The 25,665-nt window shown below is 42.5% G+C and overlaps 1 protein-coding gene across 1 annotated transcript; it reads right to left on the reverse strand.

Moving 5' to 3' along the window:
• Window positions 1-4,859: 4,859 nt before the first annotated feature.
• On the reverse strand, window positions 4,860-15,980 carry LOC118109371 (peroxisomal succinyl-coenzyme A thioesterase-like). The gene is made up of 10 exons (XM_035156448.2): window positions 15,788-15,980; window positions 15,587-15,686; window positions 15,308-15,498; window positions 13,864-14,042; window positions 11,728-11,847; window positions 10,693-10,775; window positions 10,294-10,387; window positions 9,701-9,781; window positions 5,082-5,223; window positions 4,860-4,996 (listed from the first exon to the last, which is right to left on the reverse strand). The coding sequence occupies exons 1-10, from the start codon at window positions 15,978-15,980 to the stop codon at window positions 4,860-4,862; spliced, it is 1,320 nt and encodes a 439-aa protein (XP_035012339.1).
• Window positions 15,981-25,665: the final 9,685 nt, after the last annotated feature.

Genomic DNA, 25,665 nt, shown 5'->3' on the forward strand with positions numbered 1-25,665 from the left:
AATCTTGTCTGTGTGGCACTGGAACTTTATGCAAGAAAAGTAGATAAAGCCATCTGACAATTGCTTGTTGCAGCAACATTTAAAGTAACCATTGCAGTTGCACCTATATAATAGTTGATATTGTCCGGAGGCTAAAGTTTATTTTTCTCCACTATGTGCACATTGACATGTCTTACAGGTGCATGCAACGCAAAGCATTGTTTTTACGCTCATTTACAATTATGATAGCACACAAGTGTCATGTGGAGTATTTTTTTGTGGTTCATTCAGATCATGTATATACTGTATATATATATATATATAGGGTTAGGGTTAACCCTATATATATAGGGTTAGGGTTAGGGTAACCCTAACCCTAACCCGCTTACTTTTCTGCGGTTGGTATATGTCTCTCTGAGGTCCGGTTGCGGCGTCCCTTTAGCTGTAGTAGTCCCGAGGGATTCACTACCTCCACTTCACTACGTAAACCTCCCACCGATCAGGAGAACTGTTTCGCCAAACTTTTTTTCCCTCTCCTTCTCCGTACTTCCGCCTCTTCCCCGAGCGACTCATCCTCACCGAATCAAAAAGGCTTGACCTCCTACGTCACGATCAGGCGACCGCTAATAAACAAACAATTTCTGATTTCTGCTTGGTGATGATCACAATGTAATTGTTTAGTGTGTGTGTGTGTCTGTATGTCTTTGTCACAGCTCAGGTGTGTGGTGTGTATCAACGGGACTCATGTGCAACAAGTGGATGAATCATTGGACACATTTTTGAGATTGTTGGAGATGTAAGTGGAAAACCTCTGAATAATTTTAATTAATATAATAATAAATGTATGTATATTACAATTTTCATCGCATCAAATGCAGCTCAAGGTCTTTATATGTAAAAAGGTACTTAAAGTAGAACAACAGGGGCTTTAGAACTGAAAGTTATCAAAATAATAAAGGCTGCTAAAACATATAGAATAAGAGAGATCAGGAGATGGACAGACATGAATCAACCATTAACTGAAGTGAGATGAGACCTTGTGTGTTTATTGTTTTTTGTTTTTTTTCCTGTCAGAGATTTTAAGAAGACAACATTCAATGAGGACAAGAAGATGATAATGCGAACTATGTTACTGCCCATCCCCACTGACCCCTCACTCAAGGTGGACGTGAGTACCATCTATTCTTATCCTCTTTGTTTTACAGTTGCATAAATGTGTTTTTGGTGTCAGAAGCAAGTGTCTTTCTTTTCCCATTTTAGTGCCTCCAACAGCTGTGGCTGGAGGCATCATGTGTTTGGGTTAGGTTGTCCAATTCATTTTCTGTAGGGATAATTTAGCGATGTGATCCAGTTATTTCACTTGCAAGCTTTATCAAGATTGTAATCATTTATTTATTCAGAAAAACATTTGTGTGATTGTATTTGAGTCACAACAATTCTCGGTTATTTGTCCTCACAGGTGGGTTGTGTAATGTGCTTCTGTGCTCACATTTCTTCAAAGACTGCGTAGAGGCATTAATTAATTTGATTCATAAATGTATTTCTAGTTCTTCTACAACAAAGTGAAGTATTTGTGGATAAATTCTCCCTGTAACGGTTATGGTGATTCAGAGGCTGCAGCAGGTGAAGCTGAAACGTTGCTGTGGTTTGTCTCCGGGCAGGTGGGACGACTCCAGTGTCCTCTGTTGCTAGTTGTAGGTGAAGACGATCAGGTTTGCCCTGCCCAGGAGTCTGCAATGGACGTGAGTATCATGAAATGACAGCACCCAGTGTAAATCAATAGCTAGCAGGCTGAAAACTTTATTGATCACAGAGAGGAAACAGAATAGTTCATTGGATGTATGTAGTTAGCCAAGACAAATAATGTCACTTCGTCAGTCAGATGTGTGCTGCTCCTAAGGATGTGGTTCAGTGTGTTCAAGTTGTGTATTTTGTGTAATGACACCACTGTATGAAAGTCCTGAAGTACCCAAACACCGGTCACATGATCACCATTCCATATTTACCTCACACTCCATTCACTCTATTCCTTTCTTTTGCAGCAAGAGCCAAAGGTTGTACATGACTGAGAGTTATCTGACCTTATCAGGACATCAGACATTTTGCTTGAACGCTTTCTGTTGCGTCCTGTCTTTGCAGAATTGGCTCTGATGGGTGGAGAGATGGTGGCACATTGTCACGCTCAGGAAGACGCCTGGAGAAAGATACTGTTATTTCTGAGGAAGAATCTGTATGGTGACACTCGCCCAGGTCCAACCCTATTGTCAGGCCTATAACCAAAGGTAACCAAATAAAAATGACCAACTACTATACTGTAGAGCTGAAAAATGGGAATTGGGAGTTTTGTCAGGACACCACTTGCGGTACATTCACACCAGATGCGAAGCCTAATTTTTTGCATAATGAGGTTATATAAAAGTCAATGCGAAGACTGGACTGAAATTTGTTTCAATTGTTCCAAGCAACACAAATGACATTAAGACGCCAAAGTTGCATCATTTGCTTCACCTGCTAGAGATGAAACATTTGAACCCAAGCAAAAGATTCACTTGATCGATTCCCGACGTCACTGACCTTCGGACTTCTCAGAAAGTGAGCAAGGAAGTTGGACTACCTGGTAAATCCTGAAAATATGTATTTGTGACTTGATTTAAGCTATTGGTTACATTCAAGAGTTCATGTTTAAATGTTTGTGTTTAGACGCGGCTGGAAGGGTCTCAGGGACATGTATCTGAAGGAGATGGAGAGAGAGTGACTCCTGTTCTCTTTTCAGAAAGAGAACAGGCAAATATTCGTGGGTTGTGTTTCACTATACTTAGTAATTATACTGTGGGCGGGACATAAAGAAGGATTCAGGCTCTGGCCTAAGATCTTCATGGAGATTAATACTTTTTTATATACAGTAGTCAAATTTACTGGAGAATTTGGTCATGTCAGTACTCTGCATTAAGAAAGTGATATAATAATCAATTATAGGAAATTGCTATGGGCACATACAGAATCCTTCAATGATAAAAGAATGGCCTGGATAGAGAATCTTGATGCACTTTACAAAGCAGGGATGGAAACAGGCTTGTTATCAGGCCATAAAAAACATTAATAATAGTAGATTCCAAATGATCCAGTTGTCATGACTCTAAACTCTGAGATGAAGAGTTTTGGTAGTTTTGTTGGACATTTTTGATTGTTTTTGGTTTATTGACTTTTACCTGTGTTTCCTGTAAGGGTTTGGGTTCCACCTCTTTTGGAAGAGGTGTTTTCTGTTTACATCCCTGTGTTTCTTGTTTCATACTCCGGGTTCTGTTTCCTGTTTTATTTTGTAGTCTGGGTTCTTGTGTCTCGTGTCTAGTTTAACTTCCTGTCTGTGATTGTCTGCACCAGTCCTCATGTGTTACACCTGTGTCCCATTGCCCCTGCCTTCAGAGGTCGGATTGTTCTGTCAGAGTTTTGTGAGGCAGATGGACCCAGATGCAGAGTTTGAACTAAAGTCTTTTTAATAAACAGTCTTTAACAGAAAAATAAGAATAAACGCAGGACTCTCAAAGTGTAAAACTGAAGAAACAAAAGCACAAAGAAAACACAGGAGGCTTACACAGGTGAACAGGACTGGAGCTCAGGAGACATGGGATACAGAAACACAGGAGGACAAGACATAACGGCACTTAGACAACGACGATAGACAACAATCCGACAAGGACAAAGGAAAGCACAGAGGCTTAAATACAGACACAGGGAAGGCAGGGGCAATGGGACACAGGTGTAACACATGAGGACTGGTGCAGACAATCACAGACAGGAAGTAAAGCTAGACACGAGACACAAGAACCCAGACTACAAAATAAAACAGGAAACAGAACCCGGAGTATGAAACAAGAAACACAGGGATGTAAACAGAAAACACCTCTTCCAAAAGAGGTGGAACCCAAACCCTTACAGGAAACACAGGTAAAAGTCAATAAACCAAAAACAATCAAAAATGTCCAACAAAACTACCAAAACTCTTCATCTCAGAGTTTAGAGTCATGACAACTGGATCATTTGGAATCTACTATTATTAATGTTTTTTATGGCCTGATAACAAGCCTGTTTCCATCCCTGCTTTGTAAAGTGCATCAAGATTCTCTATCCAGGCCATTCTTTTATCATTGAAGGATTCTGTATGTGCCCATAGCAATTTCCTATAATTGATTATTATATCACTTTCTTAATGCAGAGTACTGACATGACCAAATTCTCCAGTAAATTTGACTACTGTATATAAAAAAGTATTAATCTCCATGAAGATCTTAGGCCAGAGCCTGAATCCTTCTTTATGTCCCGCCCACAGTATAATTACTAAGTATAGTGAAACACAACCCACGAATATTTGCCTGTTCTCTTTCTGAAAAAGAGAACAGGAGTCACTCTCTCTCTCCATCTCCTTCAGATACATGTCCCTGAGACCCTTCCAGCCGCGTCTAAACACAAACATTTAAACATGAACTCTTGAATGTAACCAATAGCTTAAATCAAGTCACAAATACATATTTTCAGGATTTACCAGGTAGTCCAACTTCCTTGCTCACTTTCTGAGAAGTCCGAAGGTCAGTGACGTCGGGAATCGATCAAGTGAATCTTTTGCTTGGGTTCAAATGTTTCATCTCTAGCAGGTGAAGCAAATGATGCAACTTTGCGTCTTAATGTCATTCGTGTTGCTTGGAACAATTGAAACAAATTTCAGTCCAGCCTTCGCATTGACTTTTATATAACCTCATTATGCAAAAAATTAGGCTTCGCATCTGGTGTGAATGTACCGCAAGTGGTGTCCTGACAAAACTCCCAATTCCCATTTTTCAGCTCTACAGTATAGTAGTTGGTCATTTTTATTTGGTTACCTTTGGTTATAGGCCTGACAATAGGGTTGGACCTGGGTGAGTGTCACCATACAGATTCTTCCTCAGAAATAACAGTATCTTTCTCCAGGCGTCTTCCTGAGCGTGACAATGTGCCACCATCTCTCCACCCATCAGAGCCAATTCTGCAAAGACAGGACGCAACAGAAAGCGTTCAAGCAAAATGTCTGATGTCCTGATAAGGTCAGATAACTCTCAGTCATGTACAACCTTTGGCTCTTGCTGCAAAAGAAAGGAATAGAGTGAATGGAGTGTGAGGTAAATATGGAATGGTGATCATGTGACCGGTGTTTGGGTACTTCAGGACTTTCAGCAGGTGACTGTTACCCGCTCGCTCCATCATCTCCTTCATCTGGAAAACAGGCAGAAAAAATACACTGATGTCCTACTTGTCACTTGGTGTCATGGTGTTTTAAATTTATTTGAATGTGTTTTTTTAGTGCTGTTTTTGCTGCAGTCATTTCCCATCACGACATTTTTGGAAAAAAGTAAATAAGAATTCAGAAGCAAGTGATGTGAGCTGTCTCTTATTGTGGGAAGTTGAAAGTGTTGTATGAGGAGCATATAAACGTAGACACTAAAAAACTATAAAGGACCGAGTGAAACTTGATCTTAAAGGGGATTGAATGATGATGCAAGCAGCATTGAAGGGCCCTCACAACTTTGTGCCCGTTTGGAGGCGGTGCAGATGCAGTGCCATTATTGCGAAGGATGAAAGTTGGCCACTCTGCCATGGCACTATTTGGTAAAGACTCACATTTTTTAATTCTTAAACTTAAAAATGCGTTATGTTGCATCTCTAAATAGTGGTTTTAGTAGAGTTTATTATACTATATATATACATATATATATATATATATATATATATACACACAGTATATACAATATACGCTTCCTGGTTAGAGAAGACATGTGTAAGTGAAAGCAAAAGGGATTCAACCAGCTGAGTAGAGAGTAGATGTAAGAATACAAGTTGGTTTTAAGGTTCTGCTGAATGAAATCTGTCCCAAGAGGATAAGGAGTGAGAAGTTGCAGCTCTGCCGATGATTTAATGTTGGCGTGCTTTATTCTGGTGAGTGTCTGATGAGTATTTGCCACGTGCTGCACTAGCTAACATAACTGGAGTCAATGTACTTTGAGTCTTGGAAATTTATGACTTTGCTTTGCGGTTATCTGAGTATGTGTTTTACACTGTGGTAAATTCTTGAAAAGATTTTTACCAAGGGAAAAAAAACAATGGGAGTACAACTTTACTCGCACAAACTAAAGCATAATTAAAGGAATTAAAGGAAAATGCTACTGATGCTGTGGCAGATCAGCATGCTAGGGCCAGAGTTTTATGTGTGTAGCAGCACGAGATAATTTAATCTATATTTCTCGTGGAGATACTGCTAATTCATTCATTTGGATCTTTTGAATATTTGATCCGGATCTGGTATTTTAATTTAGAAGAGTATAATCAAATATTCCCCTTCTTAATACAATTTGGTTATATTTTGCACCTGATGACAATGTGAGTCAAAAGGACTGTTGGACAAATGGCTCATGGCCCTGAAACAGACTTGCAGAGATCGCCCAGCGGATGTGCAGAGGAGTGTTTCATCAACCTAGGGGACTGATCTACTTGACCTGTTCAACCCATCAGATAGATCTCACCATACTAAATCTAAGGGGGGGGCATGTACCTGAGTAGATGTAAATTTGTTTTATTTTATTTGATCTTGATGAGCTACTTTCCAGGTGACATCACTTCACTCATGATGTAACTTGACTCTATGACTAAAGGCAGTCTGCAGGGCTGCTGACTATTACTACTGTAAAAAATTCAGTTATCAAGATAACATATTGATACATTTTGTACTTCATCTAGACCTGTGGTTCTCAACCTTTTTTCAGTGATGTACCCCCTGTGAAATATTTTTTCAGCCAAGTACCCCCTAACCAGCGCAAAGTATTTTTGGTTGAAAAAAAGATGGAATACACGGCGCTGTGCCATCAGTGTCGGATTTATTAAACACTTATATTTTATTGAATATTTATTAAATAACTATTTTTAAAGGATTTTTTAATGGATGCTAATTTTAAATATATATTTTTTAAATCTCACGTACCCCCTGGAGTACCTTCACGTACCCCCAGGGGTACTAGTACCCCCATTTGAGAACCACTGATCTAGACAGTATAGGGACGCCTGTAATTATTTTCATTCAAAGATGATGTATTTCCATTGACTGCAATAGGTGACATGATGATAAATTTCAAAACATTTTCCAAAATTCAGTTTTTGAGATCAAATTTTGAAATATTTCCCATGAGAGTTTTTTCTTTGATTTTTGTCAACATTGGGAATCTATTTAACAATAATGTCTGTCTATCTGTTTGCAGTAAAACATTTTGATGCACCATGGGCTCAAATTTTGATGAATAACAAATCGGGCGGGATCACATGTGGAGGACAGTCCGAGGACTGCAACAGAGAATTGGATTTTATAATTGTTGCTAACTCAGAAGAGGGTTTTTGCTCAGGGGCCTATGTTTTGGTAAAAATTGCAAAGTTCTAGCACTTGATTTGCTATGTATTTTCAAACTTTTAAACTTTTAAACCAGTTAAGGTCTTTTGGCATAGGACTGGACCTATGTGCTAAGTTTCTTCCTTTGAATAATAAGAAAAGACATCTTAAAAGAATAAGACAAAGAAAAAACTGAATGAATTTGCAAATTGATTACCATATATCTCAAGCTGTTGGTTTAAGGATGGTGTAGTGGTAACTATGCCCTGTGTTAAATAAATACCAGCTATATGTTCTACATAGTATGAGCAGATGTCATTGTGTTTTCATTTCTCTACTCCTTGAAAAGTACCTGAGATAAGTGCTTGTGCATACATCACCGCATAGTGTGCTGAAGAAGTGCTAACAACTGCTAATCCTGAGTATAACATGTGTGAGCTTATTTCTGAATAAGCATCTGAACCACAGAGGTAAATTAAGAAAACTAACATAGAGTGGTGTCATTACACAAAATACACAACTTGAACACACTGAACCACATCCTTAGGAGCAGCACACATCTGACTGACTAAGTGACATTATTTGTCTTGGCTAACTACATACACTACCGTTCAAAAGTTTGGGGTCACTTAGAAATTTCCTTATTTTTCAAAGAAAAGCACTGTTTTTTTCAATGAAGATAACATTAAATTAATCAGAAATACACTCTATACATTGTTAATGTGGTAAATGACTATTCTAGGTGGAAACGTCTGGTTTTTAATGAAATATCTACATAGGTGTATAGAGGCCCATTTCCAGCAACTATCACTCCAGTGTTCTAATGGTACATTGTGTTTGCTAATCGCCTTAGAAGACTAATGGATGATTAGAAAACCCTTGAAAACCCTTGTGCAATTATGTTAGCACAGCTGAAAACTGTTTTGCTGGTGAGAGAAGCTATAAAACTGGCCTTCCTTTGAGCTAGTTGAGTATCTGGAGCATCACATTTGTGGGTTCGATTATACTCTCAAAATGGCCAGAAGAAGAGAACTTTCATGTGAAACTCGCCAGTCTATTCTTGTTCTTTGAAATGAAGGCTATTCCATGCGAGAAATTGCGAAGAAACTGAAAATGTCCTACAACGGTGTGTACTACTCCCTTCAGAGAACAGCACAAACGGGCTCTAACCAGAGTAGAAAGAGAAGTGGGAGGCCCCGGTGCACAACTCAGCAAGAAGACAAGTATATTAGAGTCTCTAGTTTGAGAAATAGACGCCTCACAGGTCCTCAACTGGCAGCTTCTTTAAATGGTACCCGCAAAACGCCAGTGTCAACGTCTACAGTGAAGAGGCGACTCCGGGATGCTGGCCTTCTAGGCAGAGTGGCAAAGAAAAAGCCATATCTGAGACTGGCCAATAAAAAGAAAAGATTGATATGGGCAAAACAACACAGACATTGGACAGAGGAAGATTGGAAAAAAGTGTTATGGACAGACGAATCAAAGTTTGAGGTGTTTGGATCACACAGAAGAACATTTGTGAGACGCAGAACAGGTGAAAAGATGCTGGAAGAGTGCCTGACGCCATCTGTCAAGCATGGTGGAGGTAATGTGATGGTCTGGGGCTGCTTTGGTGCTGGTAAAGTGGGAGATTTGTACAAGGTAAAAGGGATTTTAAATAAGGAAGGCTATCACTCCATTTTGCAACGCCATGCCATACCCTGTGGACAGCGCTTGATTGGAGCCAATTTCTCCTACAACAGGACAATGACCCAAAGCACACCTCCACATTATGCAAGAACTATTTAGGGAAGAAGCAGGCAGCTGGTATGCTGTCTGTAATGGAGTGGCCAGCGCAGTCACCAGATCTCAACCCCATTGAGCTGTTGTGGGAGCAGCTTGACCGTATGGTACGCAAGAAGTGCCCATCAAGCCAATCCAACTTGTGGGAGGTGCTTCAGGAAGCGTGGGGTGAAATTTCTACAGATTACCTCAACAAATTAACAGCTAGAATGCCAAAGGTCTGCAATGCTGGAATTGCTGCAAATGGAGCATTCTTTGACAAAAGCAAAGTTTGAAGAACAAAATTAATATTTCAAATAAAAATCATTATTTCTAACCTTGTCAATGTCTTGACTATATTTTCTATTCATTTTGCAACTCATTTGATAAATAAAAGTGTGAGTTTTCATGGAAAACACGAAATTGTCTGGGTGACCCCAAACTTTTGAACGGTAGTGTACATCCAATGAACTATTCTGTTTCCTCTCTGTGATCAATAAAGTTTTCAGCCTGCTAGCTGTTGATTTACACTGGGTGCTGTCATTTCATGATACTCACGTCCATTGCAGACTCCTGGGCAGGGCAAACCTGATCGTCTTCACCTACAACTAGCAACAGAGGACACTGGAGTCGTCCCACCTGCCCGGAGACAAACCACAGCAACGTTTCAGCTTCACCTGCTGCAGCCTCTGAATCACCATAACCGTTACAGGGAGAATTTATCCACAAATACTTCACTTTGTTGTAGAAGAACTAGAAATACATTTATGAATCAAATTAATTAATGCCTCTACGCAGTCTTTGAAGAAATGTGAGCACAGAAGCACATTACACAACCCACCTGTGAGGACAAATAACCGAGAATTGTTGTGACTCAAATACAAATCACACAAATGTTTGTCTGAATAAATAAATGATTACAATCTTGATAAAGCTTGCAAGTGAAATAACTGGATCACATCGCTAAATTATCCCTACAGAAAATGATTTATTAAATTAACGAGAATTGGACAACCTAACCCAAACACATGATGCCTCCAGCCACAGCTGTTGGAGGCACTAAAATGGGAAAAGAAAGACACTTGCTTTTGACACCAAAAACACATTTATGCAACTGTAAAACAAAGAGGATAAGAATAGATGGTACTCACGTCCACCTTGAGTGAGGGGTCAGTGGGGATGGGCAGTAACATAGTTCGCATTATCATCTTCTTGTCCTCATTGAATGTTCTCTTATTAAATTCTCTGACAGGAAAAAAACAAAAAACAATAAACATACAAGGTCTCATCTCACTTCAGTTACTGGTTGATTCATGTCTGTTCATCTCCTGATCTCTCTTATTCTATATTCATTATTCTATATGTTTTAGATTGTATTGTTTTAGCAGCCTTTATTATTTTGATAACTTTCAGTTCTAAAGCCCCTGTTGTTCTACTTTAAGTACCTTTTCCATATAAAGACCTTGAGCTGCATTTGATGCGATGAAAAGTGTAATATACATACATTTATTATTATATTAATTAAAATTATTCAGAGGTTTTCCACTTACATCTCCAACAATCTCAAATATGTGTCCAATGATTCATCCACTTGTTGCACATGAGTCCCGTTGATACACACCACACACCTGAGCTGTGACAAAGACATACAGACACACACACACTAAACAATTACATTGTGATCATCACCAAGCAGAAATCAGAAATTGTTTGTTTATTAGCGGTCGCCTGATAGTGACGCAGGAGGTCAAGCCTTTTTGATGGATGAGTCGCTAGGGGAAGAGGCGAAAGTACGGAGAAGGAGAGGGAAAAAAAGTTTGGCGAAACAGTTCTCCTGATCAGTGGGAGGTTTACGTAGTGAAGTGGAGGTAGTGAATCCCTCGGGACTACTACGGCTAAAGGGACGCCGCAACCGGACCTCAGAGAGACATATACCAACCGCAGAAAAGTAAGCGCTTGACAGTCAGCTGACTGCCGGTATCGTTGGAGGTAGAGCTGACTCACACACTGACTGACTGACTGACTGACTGACTGGTGCGATCATTATTTCCCTTTTTTTGTTGTGGATTATCTGTGTTTTTTCCATATTTTAGTTTTCCTTGTACATATCCTGAAGTTTCTTTTCTGTTTTTTCTCTCATTGACCTCGTTTTTTTCCTCTCTTTTCTTGACTCATCGACAAGAACTGTGCATCTCCTGTGGTGTTTTGTCATGGCTAGGGACCGAAAGACAGCTATTTTTGTTGTTGGAACTTTTCTATTGATAGGTCTTTTTAGGTTGTGTGAGAGTAACGTGGGTTATTGTTCATACCTCCTTTGTGTTGGCTTAGTTTAGTTTAATTTAGATCAATTATTGTCAGGGTTCTCCCTGGCTGGCACCCCAGGACCAAGAATACATACAGTGTAACATTAAGCTGTCACAACATGAAGACACACGTTTTCCTTTATGCCTCTTTCCAATATTTACATGTTAATAGATTTCCTTGTACATGCAAAGCAGACTGACTTGCCATGGATGAGACACACCCAAAGGTGCTGAGCTAGATCAAAACATGATGAAAATATGTTTCATCTCCACTTGTCTTACCTTCACAATTTGGGAGTACGCAGCCAATCTCAAGACGACACTGTTGCCTACGCAGAAGCCAAGCATGGCGATACTGCTGCCTTGGACCTGAGGATGCTGCTGCAGGACTCTGTAGGCCGTCTGCAGCAGAAAACAAACTCATACAACTGAAACACAAAGAAATGACCAGGCTCTAAGAGGCCAAACCTTTGGTCATCATTCACATGAATTTGATTTCTGTAAAACTGAAATTATACAAAAGATAATAACAGTTACTGAATGCCATTTAAACAACACAGTATATACATAAACATATGTAAATAATGGCTACAACGTACAAATACACCATTCAAGTGTTGTGTTAATAGCTGCACGTAACTTGGAAATGATTGTTAGATATACATGCAACAAAAAGCTATCAAGAGACTATTGCAAAAAAAGCCATAATTACTTGCAGCTAAATACTAATACTCAGTATTAGCATAAACTATATATATATATACATACAGTATATACATGATCTGAATGAACCACAAAAAAATACTCCACATGACACTTGTGTGCTATCATAATTGTAAATGAGCGTAAAAACAATGCTTTGCGTTGCATGCACCTGTAAGACATGTCAATGTGCACATAGTGGAGAAAAATAAACTTTAGCCTCCGGACAATATCAACTATTATATAGGTGCAACTGCAATGGTTACTTTAAATGTTGCTGCAACAAGCAATTGTCAGATGGCTTTATCTACTTTTCTTGCATAAAGTTCCAGTGCCACACAGACAAGATTTCAGTATTTGAAGAAATCAGCCAGCTCAACACTTGCAGGTCATTTCAACCAGTTTGGAGCATTCCTCTGTGTGTGTGTGTGTGTGTGTGTGTGTGTGTGTGTGTGTGTGTGTGTGTGTGTGTGTGTGTGTGTGTGTGAGTGTGAAAGGGGACGAGTAGATGCTGAGTGGATATATGTACAATGAAATAAGATTTTATTTCTAAAATGATATGTTGTGGTCATGAATCAATATTGAGGTGGTGGCCACAAATAAATCAATGTATGTGAAACACTGAGAAGTGTAAAAATACAAGAATGCTTGAATGCATGAATGTGGTCTTTGTGATCGGATCACAAATGTGTCCCCAATGTATCTTTGATGCTGCATTTAAGACTATTTGGATGAGAGGTGAAGGCCAGTTGGCCTCAATTCAACTTTTGCTACATCATATATTGTTGGGACCTAGTATTTGTGAACTATAGTTGGGCCTATATGTGTAGCCAAAGCCTTCAACCACATGTTTCCTTTATTCTGAAGACAAAGGAGAGTTTCCAGAGCTCAGTCTCCCAGGGTGATTCAACTTCACACCTAGGTGTCAAAACTGCCTCTGGACACAACTGTCTACCACTATTGGTTACTGTGTGCCCCATGACCCACAAGGTTACCAGGCCAATATAAGCCCAGTTCCCTCTCTCTTCTCTGTGTGAAGTGTGTTTTGCCAACCTCTACACTGTTAATAACTCCATATCCTTCAACTAACTGGAAGGACAACCAGTTAATTTTCCTTTTTTCGACGTACCTTCTACTATCCATAAAATTATATTATGGCAAGACGCAGAAATCTCACAAAACTTTTCATATAACTAAGATTAAATACAAGGGGACACTACAGCACTGAATCATTTGTTATTACAAAACAGGTAAGATAAGACCCATGTAAGTCTTTTAAAGGTCTTGTACACATTATGGTCCCAGAACTGATATAATATCCATAGACTGTGGTATCACAGTTTGTCCCACCACTGCCTTTTGCAGCTGGCATACCACACAGCAGTTTTTTTATCATGGTATATTTCCAAATTTTTCTCCACTTACATATAAGTGTATATTACATATATTTCTTGAAAAGAACTCACAATTTCATCATACCTGCATCCTGCACATAGAGATTGTGAGCCATCAATTTTCATTCTTAATCCCAGAAAAAAAGGCACATTTTCTACAGTTGACCACTTACCTTTGTAACATTAAAACAATTTTCACTGGACATGATCTTCATACATTTCAATAAAAACTATAAGTTGGAATGTCCTATATTCAAATATTCACACATACAAAAATATACTTGCATTTTCAAATTACATTTAGGATGCTCATCGGGTTTACCTCAAAGTGATCAAAATCAATGTCCACGATCTTCCCAGATTCCTTGATTAATAGAGGCGGCAGGTATTCAACAGTCATAGAGGCGAAGCCATGAGAAGCCAACATCGCTGAACGGAACTCTAGTCGCAACCCAGCTGTAAACCCCCACACGTCCAGGATGCCAGGAAAAGGTCCAGGTCCTGAGGAGTCAAAACACCAACCAGAAAATCTACATAAGCATGATTTGTCCTGTTTCCTGCTAATGTTTTTTAATCATGTATTCCCTCAGTACCAGCAGGTTGGGCCCACTAGTTAAAGTTACCAAACATCCTTGATTTTTCATCCACATCTTTAAGTGTGAGCAGTTGAACAAGTTGATTCATTACCTAAGACAACAACCTAACCAAAATAATAAAAAATAAATCCTTCTCAGACTACAACTTGAAACAGTGTCATTTACACCAGGTTTTTAGCCTGTAACTGCAGCTATCGCCAGTATTTGGGCGAGAGCATGGAGGCGCGAGCTTGGGCGGAGTGAACACTCAAACTTGAATGTGGCTCCGGGCTTCGGATATCAGAGGACATTTGGACTAAGAAGATGGTGTAAATGAAGCAGTTTCGAGTCAAATTGGAATGTCAGAGCTTTCGGACACTTGGATGACACCACACGAGCAGTATGGAGGCATGTTATGTTTTACGTTATGTGGAAGTGGTCCACATCAATTTCAACTGTATTGGATTTGGCTGCAATGCTGTTTACCCCTGAAACACTCAATCACTTCACCCACCCCTCCCACACTTTCCCTTCCATCCACCTTTCTACTTCATCCCTACCTTTATCCATCCTTACCCAGATTTCTTCATTCTTCTTCCGTCATCCCTTCACCCACATTCCTTCATTATCTTTCCCTCATTCCTAACCATATTCCTTCATCCTCCTACCATCCTCCCTTCATCGTCGTTGCATCATCCATACCCTCATCCCTGCATCCTTTTCCTCATCCATTTCCACATCAGTTCATCCACCTTCCCTCATCCCTTTATCATATTTCCCTCATCTCTGCCCACATCATCATGAGGCCTTCCTTTCTCCCTCATCCATTCTTATTGAGTTTGGAGCCTCTTGCATGTCTTGTTCGAGTTACTGTCTAGAGGGGCCCGTAGTAAGCTTGGCTGGAATGATGCCTGAGATACAAACCCGTCACCGAGTCTCCCCCTGTCGGTCCTCAGAGCAGCCTTAGAGATGCATCTTCACTTCAACCCCTTCTCTCACTGTCCTTTCATTTTTCCTCAACTTCTAATTGGTACTATCGTTTTCATGTCAAACCTTTGAATCACATGTTATAATGTAGTTCTTGCTAGTTGACACATGCTAATGTTATTGGTTACTGTTGCTCAGAATGTTCAATCTGACATAAATCCACAGGACACCTCCCTCCAGACTTTGACTTTCCGCTGGTCCTACCTGGGGGCAGGAAAAGAGTTGCAGTGAGTCCACCCTCTGTGATTGGGATCCTGCGGATGCCAGGCGCCATGTACCAGCGCTCCACCAACACAGAGGCCAGCAACACTTGATCCCCAAACCCCTCAGTCTGGTGACCCTGGTACACTGAGATTGTGACCTCCATGGGAGTCTGGGCATTCAACCTCCTGATCCTGAAAGAAGATGGGAGAGTCTTTGATACCAATAACTGATTCAGTACTGATTGGTATCATGTAAGTACTGCTGGCCAGGTTGGTGTACATTTGTCCAGGTTTGCTGCCTGGAACTGGTATGAGGCTCCACAATAGACCCATCGGTTCAACCCCTGAATATGTCCCACCCAGACAGGGATCCTCTGAAACTGGAAAGAAACAATTAGCAGCTATTTCTCATCTTTCCCATTTTAATTAAACATTTTTCTATATTCCTGAATTATCTTCATCTAGGTATTGAAATGTGTACCGTTCACAGTCCCAGTGGCATCAGCAGTGTAGTGACCGTACGCCTCCCACTTGTTTCCTTGTTCACACTGGTGAAAGGCGTGGACAGTCAACTTGAAACCAGGTAAGAGATTCTGGACCAGGACAATGAACTTCTGATCTATTAGTCCTCTGGACGGCTGGACCGACAGACTCACACATTGTTTTCTGTCCATCGTGAAGTGAGCAGACTGATAAAAAACAACATAAACATAAAGTATAAAAAGTAAAAGCATTAAATACAGATAGCTGCCTGCTGTGAATGTTTTAATGGGACACGTCCTATTAATTAAATCCTATGAATTATAACCTTGATTAATGTCAGAGCCCAGCAGGTCAATTGAAAATGTAAACATGTGAAACTTGTCTGCAAGCAAACATACAGTTGTTTTTATATAAGGAGAAAACACAGAGAGAGAACACACCTCGGAGCTGTTGTCTTCAGGTTTGTCTTCTGTCAGCTGATAAACTCGTCAAGGAGTCTGGAAACAAAAGTGATACAGGACTCTACAACAGCTTCATTTAAACCATCTGAGCTTCTGCCTCCTCCCACATAAACATTCCTCTCAACAGCTTCATTTAAACCATCTGAGCTTCTGCCTCCTCCCACATAAACATTCCTCTGTTTGCAGAGCTGGCCCTTGCCTTCATGGAGCCCCTCACCGCCTTGTTGCAGCCAATATAACCAATGTGCTTCAATCAATCCAGGACTCTGCCCTCGAAAATAATAATAATAATAATGGTGGTGTAACCTAGGATATTTTCTGTAGTTTATCCAGTTACAGACGTTCCTTTTGAAGCTATTCTTGGTTACGTAGCCTCCTAAGGTCCCTTAAATGCATCACATGCAAACTATGGACAGGTGCTGCTAAGCTGCTGCTCACAGTTACACACATTAACACACTGCCACCGCAGAGCGTATGGCTCAAACGTACACTACACTCACTGAGACATTTGCTTTGATACCAAAGGGAGGCAGGGAATTGCTTAATTTGCCCCTAATGAACATACAGGGAGGTGTGTCTCTGTCTGTTTGAGCCACTGAACCTCGAAAAAAATCGAGGGGGCATTGCACTCTGCAAACGCGGCTAATGCTTTGCCAACCAAAGCATGAAGATGGCGAAACAAAAGTCGAGAATGAAAGTCTGAAGGCAGTATAAACAAGGAGAGCTTCATATGGCAGTAACAGAGACAATTCGGCAGAGACCATAATAATGACACTGAAACGACAGGAAGTCTTTGTGTGGTATGTACAAACTATTATGACACCAAAGTAAAGGTTTATTTTTCGTCTTGTTTGCTGGTTTTCACTTCAATGTGATGCTTCATCATTTTTACCAGTATTAACATTAACATCAGAGCAACGCCTTATACTGTGTGAATGACAAATTCATTTACCGTGTTACATTCAAGAATAATGTGGACAATGTTGAAGTATTTTGTTGTATCATTTATTTTTTACGACTTCCCCCCTCTGAACTAGTAGCAGCAGGGGGTGTATTGTAAAGCCCGAGGCTGGCCAGTATGGTCATTAAGCATATTTACCAATGGTGCAAAATTATGTTTTTTCAGTTGCAGTCCCTGAGGGTGGAGTGTGTGTAGGTGGTGTGTGCGTGTTTGTCACCATCCACAAACCCTGAGGGTGGAGTGTGTGTAGGTGGTGTGTGAATTAGAGAGCATTTATTTTGCAAAGTTGTGAAGTTGGGTCTGAAGATTGTTTCCATTGTTTATCAGAGCTCTGAAATGACTGGCATTCAATACATGAAAAAATAACACTTGATCACTAAATCATTTAAACGTGTATACAACAAACAACACGTTTCATGAAAAGCATCGACTATAAAATCTCCGTTCAGGATAAACCAGGTAGGATGAACACAAAGTTTTTCTAACTTCACTCTGGTCCATAGACTCCACACAACGTCCAGCACAAAAATAATAAAAAGTGAGGACTCACTAATGACAAGGAATAATTCTAAGCTCCAGAGCATCAACACAAGCCAAGAGAACAGAACATTCCAAACAAGCAAGTTTAGAATGGGCACTTTATAGTGTCATAAGACTTCCTCTAAACCCTTTAATTACTTTTGTTGCTGTTCATTTTAATGGGCTAAATGTGGAGTTTCACTGGCAGCAATATTGTTATCAAGGAGTATAAGAGCTGTATGTTACGTTTCGTTGTAGAACTGGACCTGAAAGCAGACACAGGAAGGGATTGGTTAGTGAGTGAAACAAGGGTCTCTTTAATCAAGCGCTGAGGCAGGCAATTTACAAGCTGGTGGCTGGTTGATGACTGAGCAGGTGATCCTGTGAGCGCAGATAGGCAGGCAGGTTGGCCAAGTGTGTGTACCACAGAAGTGACGGAACAACGATGAGTGGAGAGAAGACCGGGGTTCTTGTAGGGCTGCTGATGAGGTGATTGCGACCAGGTGTGGGACTCGCACCAGGTGCCAGGACTACCGAACTCACACACACACTCACACACACACACTCACACACACACACACACTCACACAGGGTAGGAGGTGAAGAGAAGGGGAGCAGAGAGAAAAGGGAAAAGAGGAGAGGAACGGCCTGAGCCCTGACACTGCAATCCTTTCTGGAATAAACTGACCCTTCCACTGCAATTCTGCCTCTGTGTATTCTTCATGAGAAATCTTCTTCAACACCTGCTGGGCCCTGACATTAATCAAGGTTATTATTATATTATATTATTATAATTCATAATTCATAGGATTTAATTAATGGGACGTGTACCATTAAAACATTCGCAGCACACATCTATTTGTATTTAATGCTTTTTACCTTTTATACTTTATGTTTATTTTGTTGGATATAATTTGCTCATGTTGTATTTATCTCTGATTATTTTATCAGTCTGCTCAGTTCACGATGGACAGAAAGCAATGTGTGAGTCTGTCGGTCCAGCCGTCCAGAGGACTAAAGTAGACGTGAGTACTACCAGTGTAAATTTTCATTAATCAACAGTTTGCTGTCAGTTCCAATCTGTTCTGTCAGTTGTAGCTGCAGGTAACACGTTGTTTGCATGATGTCCTTTCACTCAGGGACTCTTATTTGTTTAGAGAATAAACACTGAAGAAGCAAAGTGTTCAGTATACATAGAAAATTACAAGATAAACTAGGGCTACGTTGTAGCACTGACGGGCCCGAGCACACGCACATTGAAGCCTGTTGCGGTCGGTGGAGATGTCGTGTTCTTTTGTCCTTAGGTATGAGAAGGGTCGGTCTTAGTTCAAAAGTATTTATTTAGAAGCAATGAAATAGGTACAGCATAGCTATGGGCACTCAATGCACAGCCTCAGCTTTTAGTCCGTAGCTCGGGTGGCCAAGAGTCGCGCGAACGGATGACAGGTGCAATATTTATAATAGTAGGTTGAAGGCGTGGTCCCAGCATCTTGGAACTGGAATCCACCAATGATGAGGAGCCGCTCCCAGGTTCGTCACTCCTTTGATAGTAGCTGGGCAAATCTTCACATTCTGATAGTGTTAAGTTTTGTGTATTAAGAAAAGCCTTTATCCGGCTGAAGCTTTGTGAGTCTTCAGTAGTTTTGCAGACACAGTGTTTTTGTTCATTGGAGTGTGAAACATTGTGTTTCTGTTTTATCGTCTGTATGTTCTGTGTGTGTAAGCATGCGTATTTATCAGACAAGACAACGCCTTTCCTATCTGGCTTTCAGAAGCTGGGGCAGCTGCTTGATTTCTTTCTAAGGCATAGGTCACAGTGTCTTAATGAGCACAGTGCATTTATGTATGTGTGATGTTGAATAAAGCTAAAGGAATACTGTAATATATATAAAGGTTTATGTATGAGAACAAGTTTAAGTACAGTGTTTATTGTATGCCACGGATTACAGTCTTAACAAATCCCTCCTTTCACACCATTTCATGGTGTGAACAACTTATTGGGGATCATCCCGAACTCCTCAACCACCATTTCATCCAATGCAAACCCATCATTATCATCACCACTCAACAAAGGCAACTGATAGGGTGGGGGATGGGGCATGTTTTCCTTGGTCAGAGCCGTGGTGATGAGTCTGTTGAGCAAGGTCCAAAAGCAGGGATGCAGCAGCAGCCACAGGTGACTAGGATAGCTGCAAAGATAGCTAGGAGAGGAGGCAGGATGCAATCAGCCCTTTCCATTTGCCGAATGCAGTGTTCATCCAATTATCTAGGGGGTTGTTAATTCCAGAGTCTGCGGCCATGTTCTGTGCCATGGTGCGTAAGGCGGAGAGGGCCCTGGTCACCGAGCCATCAGGGGCTGTATTGCTGGGGATAAATGTACAACAAGAACTTCCTATCATAGCGCACACACCACCTTTTTCTGCCAGTAGGAGGTCTAGGGCCATTCGGTTCTGTGTGACCATAAGGGAAGTAGGGGTGAGCTGTTCGGATAGGCCAGTTATGGCGTCTCGAGTAAGGTTGGTGAGGCGTTGGAGATTGAAATGGACGTAGTTAATGCGATCCACGTTTTGTTGGGAGTTACCCATATCCAGATAGACTCAAATCCCGCTGCAACTTGATTCACTAATTTATATTGGTCTGGAACACCCCGTGGAATCCCTATGGCATCTATGTATGTGGGTGAGTCCCTATTTAAGTCAAAATCCGTTGTTCTTCGTCGGCGGGTGCTAGTGGGTTGTCCTGGGCGGGGAGAGAGGATAGTCAGGGCATGGCCAATTGAACAATTGTGCAGGAAACCTTCCAGTTTGAAGGAAGGCGGTTCCTCAAGCGTTTTCCTCCACAGTACCAGAAGAGGTCACTGCGGGCCCACTCCAGCTGTGTGGCGTTGTGCCAGTCGGTAACATTGATGTTTCTAGAACACCAGGAGGACGGTATTGAACCCACCTCTCTGTGAGATGAGTTACCTTTTTTAGTCAGACATGTGTAATTTCCCTTTACTGGAGTAAATATAGGGGGCAGCGTGTTGTTTGGCGCCGGGGGAAAGAGATGACTGAGAGTAGAACATTTGGCGGGACTGGCTTCCATGTGTAAGCCATACATGCAATCAAAACCGGGTCAATCCGAGTCTATCAGTAGGGGGGCCGGGGTGGTGGTTAAGGTGGGCCGGGGCTGACTGCAGACTATATAATTAGTGAGGTTTTGGGAACGGGCGGTAAAATGGACCCATTTTAGCCATATGTTTTCATCAGTGTATCCAGTCTCTATTTCTACCACATCTTCAACGGTACTGGCATCGTAATATTGTACCGCAGGGAGCTGGGTGGGGATGGTAGTGGTGAGGTGGATTCAGGGAGAATTTGAGGAGTCATCAGACAGGGAAGGGGAAGGCTGAGTTCTAGGGGAGGAGGAACGAACGTCTACCCTAATGATGCCCATGGGGTCAGCTCCTGTCATGTCTACTCCTAAAACAAAATAATAAGGACTTGTCAGTGCGCCTCTTTTAGTCAATTTGTTATAGTGGAGATGTTTAAGAGTCATTAAGAGACTATTGTCGGGAGTCGGCAGACGTGATCCTCCGGGTGAGAGTGATGTTTCTTTGGAGCTGTCCTAAGGGGTTTGTGCATTGTATCTGTGGGTGTAACCTCTGGGGCCTGTATTCCACAAAACGTGGCTCCAGCTGCCACACCACGGGTTTTGAGCGAGTTCCTCGGGGTGTCCGGGCAGAGTACAAAGGTAAATGTCATATCCTCGGTAGACTTGGGTATTTTCCCACAATTGATGACGTTACATAAGTCGAAGGAAACTACAGTGGTGTGGTCAGAGTGAGTAATGATCTGGATTTTAGCCTTGTGGGGTCATTTTGTGGAATTGATACTTGCCTACGGGCCCTGTGGTAGCTTGCACTGTAGTGAGGCGGGGTTGGGGGTGTAGTTGGTTGGGGTGGAAGAGGTGAAGTTGTCATTGGATGAGAGTGGCTGTGGAGACATGGAGCCCAGCTCCCATAGAACGAAGGGAACCATAAACACAAAAGTGATTAGTATAGCACACGTCAGAAACTGTCCACTACCCCAGGTGCCCTCTCGGCGCCCAACTTGTAGCCGTTGATACATATACATGGTGTGTATGCTGAGGTGCGTAGCTGAGTTTAAAGTAGAGTATACAAGCTTATATTTGGAAATAATCAAGACAAGACATACAGATAGACCCTCCTTTGTGGTCAAAATTGTTTAAGTTTTTAGGAGGAGTCGGCCAAATCAGTGGCTACTTCTCGTAAAGACCGAGAAGGTGGGTCAGTGGGTGCACAATGTGTGAGGTGGTGCCAAATTGCTCCTGTTTTTCCTTTTACTCGGATCGCATGTGAGGTACACTCTGTTACCTCCCAAGGTCCTGTCCACCTAGGGTCGGGCCACTTTCTCTTGTGAAACTTGACCCTAACCCAATCACCCGGTTTTACTGGAACAGGAGTCTCCGTGGGGGTCGTCAGAACGTCCGGCAGCCGCCTGGACCTGTGCAGACAAAACTTCAGTAATGTTAGTTAAAGCTTTCATGTAGTCAGTCAATTTCTCCTGACATACATCCAACCGGGTCCATAACCAGGGTCTCGAGGAGGCCCTGGCATGGGGCGTCCTGTGAGAATCTCATGTGGGGATAGATGGGTGACACCATTGGATGAACTTCTCATTGACATGAGCGCCAAGGGCAGTGCTTCAACCCACGTGAGTGAGGTGTTGTGACATGCTTTGGCTATCTTTCTTTTTAATGTCTGGTTTGCTCTTTCTACCAATCCTTGCGACTGGGGTGATACGGAACCAAATCGATGCGTGATCCCTAGTGCGGTTTCTACCGTACCTAAATGTTTGTTGGAGAAGTGGGACCCGTTGTCTGATCTGATGACTCGGGAACTCCATACCTGGGTATGAGTTCATTTCTTAACCATTTGATCACTGTTTTAGCGTCCTCCCGTCGGCAGGGTATTGCTTCGAGCCATTTGGTGTATCTGTCTACCATTACTAACATGTACCTATATCCCTGTACTCGTTGGTCAGCGCCCATGTCTGTGAAATCAATGCATATTTCTTTGAATGGCGCATCAGGAACAGGGAAACGGCCCATGGGGCATTTGTATGGTATTTTAGGTTGTGTGCATTGCATGTATCGCATTTGTGTACAAAGTTCTCTACCAGGGCTTCCATGTGTGGATGCCACCAGAGTGTTTCCATGTTCTTCTGAGTCTGTTTCTTACTGATGTGTGTAGGTCCATGGGCCTGTTTGAGAAGTATCTGGGCTAGTTTGGCTGGGACTGCTAACCGTCCGCTGTGTGTTCTCCATAGGCCTTTTACATCTTTCGATGCTCCATGGTTCAACCATTGACTGTGTTCGTATGGTCCTCCTTGTTCTTGCATGGTGGCAATGTCATCTTCGGTGAGTGATGGTATGGGGTCTTGTGATATTACCATCAATTGTTTCTGATATCCTCCTGCCTGTTTGGCCGCGGCATCCGCTGCATCATTTCCTTGTGCGATGCTGTTGGTGAGTCTCTTGTGTCCTTTACACTTCATGACTGCAACTTGGTCTGGTCCCAAGACTGCTTTGATCAGTTCTTGTAGTGCAGCCGCATGTTTGACTGGGGTATGTGCGGCAGTCAGGAACCCTCGTCTGATCCATTGAGGTCCGTCCACATGTATGGCCCCATGTCCATAGGCTGAGTCTGTGTAGATGTTCACTTTTCTTCCTTCTGCCAGTTTCAAGGCTTCAGTGAGGGCCACTATCTCTGCTAGTTGGGCTGAGGCTGGCTGAGAAATGATGCCTGAGGTTCGAGTAGTATGTTTTCCGTCTGTTCCACGACGGCGTAGGGGGCCATGTTTCCGTGTTCTCTTTTGTAGCAGCAGCCGTCGGTGAACAGTGTCAAATCAGGTTGTTCTAATGGTTCGGATTGGAGATCTTCTCTGAGCTTGATCTCTTCTTGGGAGAGGGCCTCACAGTTATGTGGGGCGTGTGTGTCCGATGTCATTCCATTAGCCATGTTGATGGGTTTGGATTCGAAGGTGATGTGAGGCTGTTTGAGCACCTGGGAGATTTTGATTTTTCGGGCTGGTGAAAAAGTAAATGCTTTAGAGTTCAGGAACGCAGTGATGCCGTGGTCCGAGTTGACTTTTAGGGGGTGACACATAACAATGTGGCTGGTCTTTGTAACGGCCTTTGTTAGCGCGGCCATGTACCTGGCGCATGCAGTTTGTCCTCTTTCTATGGAGTCCAGCCTGGGACTGTGGTACATCAGCACATTTCTCGTTCCCTCCTTTTTCTGAAACAGGACCGCATTCACCACCGCTCCTGTTTCGGAAACATCTAAGTGAAAGTCTGCATCGTAATCAGGTGAAGCCAAACTTGCGGCATGGGCAAGCGCCTGTTTGATGGCGGTAAAGGCTTCTTCTGCGGCAACAGTCCATTTCAGGGGTGATGTGAGGTTTCTGTTGCCCGCTGCAGCCACAATGTCTCTTAGAGGTTGTGTGAGGTCCACGTATCGTGGTACGTGGTTACGGCTGTAGCCAGTGAGGCCTAGAAAGGCCAGCATCTGTTGCACAGTTGTTGGTTGTCCATGGTTGAGAATGGAGGTCCTTTGTGAGTTGGTAAGCGTCACACTGTTGGCCGAGATCATTCTTCCTAAGAAGGTGACGTTCCGCCTGCAGACTTGGACCTTGTCCTTGTTGACCTTGTATCCACAGGTCGCCAATTGACGCAGTAACGCGTGCGTGGTTTGGAGGCAGGTGGTGATGTTGGGGGCTGCCAGTAACAGGTCGTCCACATATTGGAGGAGCATAGTGCCCTCTGGCCAGGTCATGTCTTGTAGGTCCTGTTTGAGAGCCCTATTGAAAATCCCGGGGCTGTCTCGGAATCCTTGGGGCATCCTGGAGTAAGTGTACTGTTGTCCTTGGTATGTAAATGCAAACATGGCTTGTGAGTCTGGATCCAGCGGGAGGCAGAAGAAGGCGTTGGCTAAATCTATGACTGTGAAAAACTGGTGAGACGGGTTCAGGTTCTGTAGGGCCAGGTAAGGATCGGGTACTGGACAGCCTGTAGGTTCTGTGGCGTCATTAATGGCTCTGAGGTCATGAACCATTCTCCATCCCCTGCCTCCTGCTTTGGGGACTGGGAGGAGAGGGGTGTTCCATGGAGAGCGCGTAGGGAGTATGACTCCGGCTTCCAGTAGGCCATCTATTGTGTTTTTTATTCCTTCCACTTGCTCAGGTTTGAGACGGTATTGGGGCCGCCAAACGGGGTATACACCATGTTTGATTTTGACTGTTACCTGATGTTGTGGCACATGACCAACGTCATGTGGGTGTGTGGTCCATAGGGATAATGGAATATGGGTTAACATATCGGATGCATCAGGGTGGTCAGTGTGTTCTCTTCCGTGATCCCTGTCCAGGTCCTGTTTTTCGCAGATGCCAGTGTTCTGACCCTTGTGGTGAATTTTCCACCTCAGTCCACAAGGGGAGACAAAAAGTTGGGGGGCATGTGTGGGGTTCCAGGCGATAGAAAGGGAGGTCTTCACCATAGGCCCCATGGATCTAGCTTCGTATCCCACCCCCATGGCCAGTGTGATGTGAGGTGCTGCCTCGTCCTGTAGTGCATACCAAAGACTTTGTTCTTCTGAAAGCTTGCAATGTGCAGCGACTCCCTCCGGTCCGACGTAGATGTCAGTGACTTGTATGGTTTCAGTGTCACCCTCCTTTTCTTCCTCCCATCCATCCTCATACATCTCATCCATCTGTCGTAGGTAGTTGTATGTGCAGTGTAAGGGGCTCTGGGGGTGGGTGGTAAGGGTGTAGGGTCATGAGCCATGGCTTCCATTCCATGAAACACCGATGAATTTCGGGTGTGTTGATTTGAGGTGAGAGGAGTCTTGTCCAAAAACTTTGGTGGTCGGGACAT

Source organism: Hippoglossus stenolepis, chromosome 5, assembly GCF_022539355.2.
Source record: "Hippoglossus stenolepis isolate QCI-W04-F060 chromosome 5, HSTE1.2, whole genome shotgun sequence".
NCBI lineage: Eukaryota > Metazoa > Chordata > Actinopteri > Pleuronectiformes > Pleuronectidae > Hippoglossus > Hippoglossus stenolepis.

Bases quoted from the DNA above. Each gene is read 5' to 3' on its own strand.
- LOC118109371 (XM_035156448.2), bottom strand. From the start codon at position 15,980: ATGGACAGAAAACAATGTGTGAGTCTGTCGGTCCAGCCGTCCAGAGGA. The intron at 14,043-15,307 runs GTAGGACCAGCG...TTGACTCCTCAG, and splicing joins AACTCTTTTCCTGCCCCCAG to GACCTGGACCTTTTCCTGGC. The intron at 10,776-11,727 runs GTAAGACAAGTG...TCTTTGTCACAG, and splicing joins CGTACTCCCAAATTGTGAAG to CTCAGGTGTGTGGTGTGTAT.